The following is a 9048-nucleotide window of genomic DNA, read 5'->3' on the forward strand; positions in this document are numbered from 1 at the left end:
GATGGTGGGGTGGTGGGATGGTGGGTGGTGGTTAGCTGCTTTATTGGTTTGTTTTGTGATAACAGAGCACTGGCACCTTAATCGAATATGGAACTTACTTTCCGAGGACATAGCTCATGTGTGGCCCTTATGCTCCAGAAAGATCGACCTAATTTGGAGTCCTTTTAGACTCTCAAGAGGGTGGACACCTCTTTCTACTTCTCTCTTCAAGAGCTGCTTAATGCAGCACATCAAACAGACACAGTTAGCAAGGATGTCCAGAAGAGGCCACCCTAGCTAGGAGCTCTAGCTGTTACTCCTCTGTATTTCCCTGTACGGTAGCAGCACACTGTTCTGTGCATCGCTGGGAGCCTGCGTCTCAGCCATTTATGCTTGTCTGCTCAAGATAGCCAAGTCCCACTGTAGTCTTGGCTAACCATATTTTCTTCTGGCATTTTTGTGCTAACAGACATTGCCTTGTTACAGGGTGTGTGTGTGTGTGTGTGTGTGTGTGTGTGTGAGAGAGAGAGAGAGAGAGAGAGAGAGAGAGAGAGAGAGAGAGAGAGAGATTGTGAATTTGTACCTTTCTCCTCTTGAGTCTTGGTGACATTTCTAAGGCACTTCATGTAACCCACTGTTTTCTTACAGCAATAAGGTGTGCCAGGCCCCCAGTGGAGAGACAGCATTGTTGTGGGATATCAGTGCCCGAGCTACCTGTCTGCCAGCCGTGGTTGCCCTTTAGACTGTAAGGCAGCCGTTGGCTGGCAGCCTCTGTGTTTTAATACCCTGCTACTCTGCCTGGATGGCCTGAGCTCCTGGGATTCAGCAGTCTTTTAAACCCAGCTTCTGGGGCCTGGGCCACTTTGGTTGCTGGCAGAAATTACTGGTATTTTGTTGTTGTTGTTTGTTTCTTTTTATGTTTAAATGATTTATATTAATTTTTAGATTATGCATAGATGTGTGTCTTAGTGTGGGTTTGACCTTGAGCCTGAGGAGGTCTGAATAAAGTGTTCGATCCATCCGAGCTAGAGTTAAAGGCTGTGAGCTGCTGTGTGGGTGCTGGGAGAGAACACGGTCCTCTGTGAGAGCAGGTGTGTTCTCTGCTGAGTGTCTCCCCACCGCTCAGCGTCTACACTTACAGTGTACCCCAGGCTTGCCTTAGACTGGCAGCAATCCTCCTGTTTCATTTATTTCGTTGCTGGGATGGTAGGTGTGAGCCACTTTTAAAAGAGGGAGCACCTTAGTTGGGCATGGGCATGCACACCTTTGTCCTAGCACTCTAGAGACAGAGGATCTCTCAGTTTGAGGCCAAGCTGGTCTACAGAGCAAGTTTTAGGCCAGCTAGGGCTACACAGAGAAACCTTGTCTCAAAAAAAAAAAAAAAAAATCACGTCTTAATAAAATTAGAGACAGTACTGTTGACTGTGTTGGAGATAGTTCAGAGGAGAGCACGTGGAGGTACTGTGCTCCGTCTAGCACCTGACTGACATTTAAACAAGAAGCAGGTGAGAAGCATGGCTGCTCCCGTCCTTTGTGTTACTGCCCTGCCTGATGCCACTACTCCTGAGACCACGGTCCATTTATATGGAGAGCACTCAAGTTGTGCGCTGTCCCCTTACTGTTTGAACCTGACACCTAAGCAATTTCTGAGCCCTGTATTTTATAATTAAGAATCCCAGAAGAGGCTGGGCAGTGGTGGCGCACGCCTTTAATCCCAGCACTTGGGAGGCTGAGGCAGGTGGATTTCTGAGTTCGAGGCCAGCCTGGTCTACAGAGTGAGTTCCAGGACAGCCAGGGCTACACAGAGAAACCCTGTCTCGAAAAACCAAAAAAAAAAAAAAAAAATCCCAGAAGAAAAGTATTAAACTGGGCAACATGAACAAGGTGTGCCTGTAAGCCATAGCATAGGACAGCCTCATGTACTGTCTGCTGTGATTTGGAGACAGCCCTTTACTGAGTGTGACCTGCCAGCTAGGCTGGGCTGGCTGGCCTGCGGCAGGGTTCAGAGATCCGCACTACCTGTGACTGATATTACCAGCACATGGTACTACATCTGGCCTTTTATATTAATTTTGTCAAGTTTTTGCTGTAGATGCTGTGTCTGTGAATGTCTCTGTGTATGCATATTTGTAAGCACGCACAAGTGTTTACTCGTGCCCATGTGGGTATGTACTGTTCTAACAGAGGCCTTGGTTTGTGTTGGGAAATCTGCATCTACTGATCTTCCTTACGTAAGAGGCAGGTCTCTGAGTCAGACCCTGAGCTCACATCTCAGCTCTTGGTAGCCAGCTTGCTCTGAGTATCCTGACTCTTCTAGACCAGGAGAGCTGCCATGCCCGAGTAGCACTTACCTGGGTTAGGGATTCAAATGTTAGTCATCTTGCTTGCCCGGCAGGCCCTGGAACTGCTGAGCCACCTCCCCAGCCCTACCAGCTTCTTGTATGAGACCTTTGGCTCAAACCCAGGTTCCTATGCTTAGAAGGTGAAGTGAGCCTTTGCCCTGTGAGAAGCACTGCAGCAGACTCTCTCCTCCCTCCCTCCTCATTTCTAAACAAAGCCTTGGTGTGGCTGAGGTGGTCTGCAGCTTGCTCTAGCAGACCAGGCTGGCCTCAGCTCCTGAGAGCTGCTCTCACAAGTTTGTACCACTGGAACTGGCCATGTTTGTCCTTTAAAAATTCCAGTGAAGATGGCCACTTGTTTCCTTTTAGTAGCAAACCCGTCTCTCCTAGGTGTGGGCGTGGCTTTCTCTCCATGGATATCCCGTGGCTTATATGAGTGAGCATGGTCACCTCACACAGATCTTAAGGAATGATTTTGCCTGTGACATTTGCCAAGTTATAGAGGGAGGCTGTTGGTTACAGGTTGGTTTTCCACATTCCTTTTTAAAAAAACATCCATTTAAAGTGTGTGTGTGGGGGGGTGTCTCCACTCATGTGCACTCGAGTTTTGAATGAGTGAATATGCACAAGGACATCCAGTGTGAGGGAATTGATCTTCTCGTGTTATATGAGTTCCAGGGGTCAAGCTAACTTCATCTGGCTTTTTGCACGTTACCTGCTGAACCATTTCCCCCACCCTCACAGTTCTCTGTGCTGAGTGACATGAGACGTGATGATGATGATGACGTGGTATTATACGAAGAGACCTTTTCCACAGTTTGAAGAGAAACTCCAACACTATACAACTGATTGCCTAACAGGTTTTTTTTTCTTTTCTTTTCTTTTTTTTTTGTTTGAACTTAGGAGCAGAGGCATGGCCTCCAGGGGTTTGTCTTAAATATGTCGGGGGAGACCAGTTTGGACATGTGAACATGGTGATGGTGAGATCACTAGAGCCCCAAGAGATCGCAGACGTCAGTGTCCAGATGTGCAGCCCCAGCAGAGCAGGCATGTACCAGGGCCAGTGGCGGATGTGCACTGCTACTGGGCTCTACTATGGAGGTGAGTGTGTCCTTGTACCAGCAGCGCCTTGTGTGCACCATGGCGCTCCTCACGGAGCCATTGGGTACACTACAGTGACAGTGTGGCTCTCTGGCCGTGCAGGCGAAGGCCTTGACGGTGGTGGTGTATTGGTCCAGTCTAGGATATGCCCTTTATCCTAGAAATGTGAGCTTTAGTGACCTGTGTGAGGTGTGCTTGACATTGTCAACCGTCATGTCCTGGGTGCTGGCCTCAGAGGGTAGTCCCAAAGGCGCTGTCATAAGACTGCTGCACACTTGTTAGGAGCTTCCCTGGACATGAAGCTGTGGAGATGAAGGAGCGCACAGAACGTGGCTGTCTTCCGACTGCTAGCATTATTCCCTCCCATTATTGTCTCACTTTTTAAACAGTGCTGCACCTCTGCATTCTGCAAGTTTCCCTGGGCCTGCTGATTCCATCCACCATGTGGCATTAGCAGCTCGCGCTCCTAGGTGCCTGCACAGGCTGTGTGTGCAGACTCCACTCTGTGGCCAGGGCCTGTTTCAGAGCTCCAACTCTTTGTTTTAACTGATTATGGACAGAGCACCTGGGGGTTCTGTAGGTTGGGACTTCAAATTTTTCTATAAAAAAAATTAGCTGCCTGCCAACAACCTCTCTCGGGAACTGCCAAACCTGGCCTGTTATGTCCGCAATCACAGCCGGTTCCTGCTGCTCCCACATCTCCTTTGCCCTTCAGGGAGTTCTTAACTGGTCTGGGAGTGGGGCCTTGGCTGGTACGTCACCTATCCCCGAAGTAATATGCACATATTCAGCTCATGGAAACGAGGTATGTCTGCAGTCTGAAAGATTTCATAGTAGAAGGAGTGTGTTCCAGCGCTTACGTGACATCATTGCTCGGCCTGGGCCTCCTGTCATAGAGCCAGATTCCTGACAGCCTGACCATCCCCACCCCAGTCTCTGTGTCATTGCTCCCTTCTGTCCTCACTGTCCAAAACCTTTCTTTCCAGCAGATTTCTGCTCTTCTCATGGCCTAACACCATCACCGTCCCTCGTTCCCTTCCCTGTTCTACTTTCTTCCCTGCCCAGGAAAATGCACTGCTTCCTTCCGGTCCCTCTGTAGTCATTTTGTTATGGTCTGTGGGTGGTATCTGCCTGAATGCTTGTACATCACCGGCATGCAGTGCCTTCAGAGACCAGAGAGGGCGCTGGATCCCTGGGCTTGAGTTACAGATGGTCTGAGCCAAAGCTCCAGCACCCTCCCCCTTTGAGACAGATCTGGTGTAGCCCAGGCTATTCTGAGTTTCCTCTGTAGCTGAGTCACCAGTGACCTTCTTCTAACCTTTCTGCCTCCAACTAGAAAGGGCTCACCCAGACTAGTACTAAACTCTTTTTTAAAAATACTTAATTTCATGTGTAGGTATGTATGTCTGTGCGTGTATGCGTGCGTGCGGGTACACTATGTGAATGTAAGAACCCTTGCAGGTTAGAAAGCGGCATCAGATCCCCTGGAACTGGAGTTATGGGTGGCTGTGAGTTTCGGTGTGAATGCTGAGAACTAAACCTAATGCTCTGCAACAGCAGTGTATCCTCCTAACCCCTGAGTCATCTCCCTAGCTCCAGCGATCACTCCAGATCTTCCTGCCTCCAACCACCAGGTCCTAGGATTACAGATGCATTCCCCATGCCTTTCTCAGTAAAGTTTTTATTTATCTCTTTTTAAATTTTGTTTTGAAACAGGATTTCTCAGTGTAGCCCAGGCTGGCCTGGGCCTCTCTATATAGCTTAGGCTGGCCTTGGCTTATAATGATGCTTTTCTGCTTGTACCTTCCAGGTGCTACGATTAGAGGTGTGCGGCATCACCCCTGGCTATATGCTGGGTTCTTGCTTTATTTTATTTTTGCACTGCTCACTGCAGCTTACTAAAGTTTTAAAATGAATGTCATTGTTTTTAGATGAGAATAAATTGATGTAAGTGTATATACAAGTATATATAACATAGACTTGTTCCTCTGACAAAGCAACTAAAGGAGGAACGGTATATTTTCCTTAATATTCAGAAGGCAAGGTTGGCCGTGACAGGATTAGTGTATGGGCCACCATCCTAGGCTTCTTTTTACATGTTAGACCTCCTTTAGAGCATCTGTCTTTTTGAGTCACTGAGATGGTTCAGTGCAGGAAGAGCCTGCTGTGGGGAGTTGATTTCTATGCCCAGAATCCACATTTGTGCAGGAAGGACCAGCCCCTGTAAGGAGTCCTTTGACCGCCACATGCATACTGAAGTACTGTGGTCTGTGTGCATCACACGCAGACATTAAATACGTAGAATTATTTTAGTTCTTCTTGGAAAAAAATATCTTTTTTTTCGTTTATTTGTCTTTTGGTTTGATTGTTTTTGTGGCAGGGTCCTAGTACATGGCTCGGGCTGTCCTGGAACTCGCTCTGTAGACCAGGTTGGCCTTGAACTCACAGAGATCATCCACCTTCCCTTTTTTCTTTTGAATGCTGGGATTAAAGATGTTTACTCTCCTACCCCATCCCCACCTTAAATTTTTATTTTATTTTTTATGTACATGAGTGTTTTTACCTTCACTGCATGTGTGCCTGGTACTCTGAGAAGCCAGAAGAGGGCAGCACGTCTCCATGGAACTGGAGGAACAGGTGGTTGTGAGCCAGCACGTGGGTGCCTGGGCCTAAGCCAGTGCTCCTGACCTCAGCTGTCTCCTCACCATAGAAATTCCTCTAGTGTTCTCTAGACGGCTCCCATAAGATGTGAGTGTTCAGGAACAACCCTAGAAAACACAGTTTTGTTTTGGAAGATACACTGCTCTAAACTGGTGAGACTTGTCTGAAAAAAGTATTGTAGAAGGAGCACTTAAAGTTGCAAATGAAGTTTAAAATCTTTCTTTTTCTGAGACTGGCTATTTCAGATTGGGACAAGGAAGCCTGCTGTTGGGCATGTTCCAGCAGGTGGTTATATCTGCCTAGATCTAAGTCAGAGGCAGTGTGTGAAGTAGCTGTGCTTCAGAGAGTGGGTGAGGAAAGGGTGTAATTATACCACAGTTTCAAAAGTAGTTAAATATTTAAAAATATTTAAAGTATATTTAAGATTAACAATAACAAAGAAAGAAACCACTGCATTTTTCAGAGAAATCTCTGAAATGCAGATGGGTGTGTTTGGACCCCCGTCCCCCTGCACTGGAAAGACAAGTTGTATGAACAGTGGTCACCTCTGTGGGGCGGCAGCGACCAGCCACACACTTGCATGTCTTGCCTGTCCTGGCCGAGCAGCCTCACGGGAAGGCTCAGCATCGTTTTCTTTGTGCTTGCTTTCACTGACGCCACAGTCCCCACCCACAAGGATTGGTAGCAGGTACAGAGCTTTGAGGATTTGGGTTTTTTTGTTTGTTTGTTTTGTTTTGTTTTGTTTTTTTGTTTTTTTGTTTTTTTGTTTTTTTTTGAGACAGGGTTTCTCTGTATAGCCCTGGCTGTCCTGGAACTCACTCTGTAGACAGGGCTGGCCTGGAACTCAGAAATCCATCTGCCTCTGGAATTAAAGGTGTGCATCACCACCGCCCGGCTGCTTTGTTTGTTTTTTTCAACAGGGTTTCTGTGTTACGTACTCTGAACTTTTCCTGAAAGTCACTGTGCAGACCAGGTTGGCTTCAAACTCACAGAGATCAGCCAGTCTGCTTCTGCCTTTCAAGTACTGAGATTGAAAGTGTCTGTCTGCCAGCCCCGCCAGCCCAGGTTGTCCTTAGAAACACCCTCATCAGCCCTGTTCTGGCAGAAGGGTCTTGTGCAGCACCACAGCCCAGGCTTCTGGGATAAGCTAGTGGTGGCTTCCTTTTGACCTGGGGGCTGTTGGTTTTGTTCTGTTGTTTGTTGAGGCAGGGTCTCACTGTGTAGCCCTGGCTGTCCTGGAACTCACCATGTGAAGCCAGCTGCCTTGACTCACGGGCATTTATCTACCCTGCTAAACGAACACATTGAATGCACGGTACTTCCTCAATTTATGAAGCAGTACAAGCCAGGAATAAGAATTCAAATTTTAATACGTGCAAACTTTTGTTGGATTATTTTGCAGTGGGAATTTCTTAGTAAATCCCTTCTGTGTTCTTGTCCCAGACGAGGCTCTCCAGGCTTTCCCACAGGCAGGGAGGTGTGGCGTGATGGCTGCCTGTCCTCCGAGTCAGTGCTTGAGTCTTCCATGCAGTGTATATTCCCGAGTTACTGCTTGGGTTGTGACTGTCACCGTAGGCCTCGAGGTGAGAAGCTTGCGGTCTGCCCTGTAATGGTGGCTGACACCCACCACATAGTTAGTGCTTTTGTGGCCTTCGCTGACAGTGCAAAAGACTTCAGTTAGAAACCAGTTCATTCAGCCGGGTAGTGGTGGCCTTTAATCCCAGCACTTGGGAGGCAGAGGCAGGCGGATTTCTGAGTTCCAGGCCAGCCTGGGCTACAGAGTGAGTTCCAGGACAGCCAGGGATACACAGAGAAACCCTGTCTTGAAAAACCAAAAAAAGAAAGGAAGAAAGAAAAAAAGAAAGAAAGAAAGAAAGAAAGAAAACCAGTTTATTATCTGCTCTGTCTTTTTGGGGGTTGGATTGTTTGTTTTTTGAGGCAGGGCCTTTTGTAGTCCTGGCTGTCCTGTAGCTTACTGTGTAGATCAGGCTAGCCTCGAAGGCATAGAGATGGTTCCTTTTGGCTTGAGAGAGCTTTTGCGTTTTCTTCTGTGCAGAGGGAATGAATATGCTGAGCCTGCTTCTCCAGCCTGTGGGTTCCGCCCGCCTCTTTATCTCGCTGAATGGCAAGTCTCATCCTTTATTTTGACATGGTGGAGAAGGCTTGAGTCAGGTATTGGCATAATGGCACTAAACTAGTTTTTCCTTTTGTAGTTTCTCTTTTTTTATTTCAAAATTAGAAGTGTTTAGTAAAGAGACCTTATATGTGACCCAAGACTTACTCGGGGACTTTTAAAATGTTCAGAATGGGCTGGTGAGATGGCCGTTGTAAGTCAAGGCCAGTCACCAAGCCTAACAGCCTGTGCCTCATGCCTGGGCTCCCTCATAGAAAGAGAAGCCAGCCTACAGGCTGTCGTCTGACCCCCACAAGCACCCTGTGGATGAGCATACCTGCAGAGAAGCACACAGTGAGTAAAGTTAAAATGTATTTAAAACGTGCGTAAATGATGGGGCCTGGTTCTTTCAGCATAGTGTCATTTCAGTGTGCGGCTGGTTAATGGCTCGCTCTGTAGGGCAGACCCACTCCTAGTACACTGTAGCAGTTTCTGTGGTGGGAGGACAGCACTGGGAGTGTATGTTCCACTTGGTGCAAGGCACAGTTGTGGGATCAGGACGGCTCAGTGGGTGATGTGGTCAGAAAGGAGGAAGTCCTTCCTGCTCCTGCCGGTGTCTTGCTGTTGCCTGCTTAGGGTACAGGGTGGGGCAGGCTTCCATCTACCTCCACAGGAGCTGGGACTCTGTCTCTGCCTGGTCAGTATGGGGCCCTGGGACTGTGGCTCTGCCTGGTTAGGGTGGGGCCCTGGGACTGTGGCTCTGCCTGGTCAGAATAGGGCCTGGGACTGTGGCTCTACCTGGTCAGAATAGGGCCTGGGACTGTGGCTCTGCCTGGTCAGAATAGGGCCTGGGAC

At 48.1% G+C, this 9048-nt stretch overlaps 1 protein-coding gene across 2 annotated transcripts in view; it reads left to right on the plus strand.

The window, feature by feature from the left end:
- Positions 1-9048, plus strand: part of Ilrun (inflammation and lipid regulator with UBA-like and NBR1-like domains) — a 70194-nt gene that overhangs the window by 32141 nt on the left and 29005 nt on the right. For both annotated transcript variants that reach the window (XM_031348792.1, XM_031348791.1), the window contains exon 3: positions 3222-3419. In XM_031348792.1, coding sequence (XP_031204652.1) covers positions 3222-3419 — 198 coding nt within the window. The remainder of the gene's footprint in view (positions 1-3221; positions 3420-9048) is intronic.

This window comes from Mastomys coucha, unplaced genomic scaffold (assembly GCF_008632895.1).
Source record: "Mastomys coucha isolate ucsf_1 unplaced genomic scaffold, UCSF_Mcou_1 pScaffold3, whole genome shotgun sequence".
In the NCBI taxonomy this organism is placed as follows: Eukaryota; Metazoa; Chordata; class Mammalia; order Rodentia; family Muridae; genus Mastomys; species Mastomys coucha.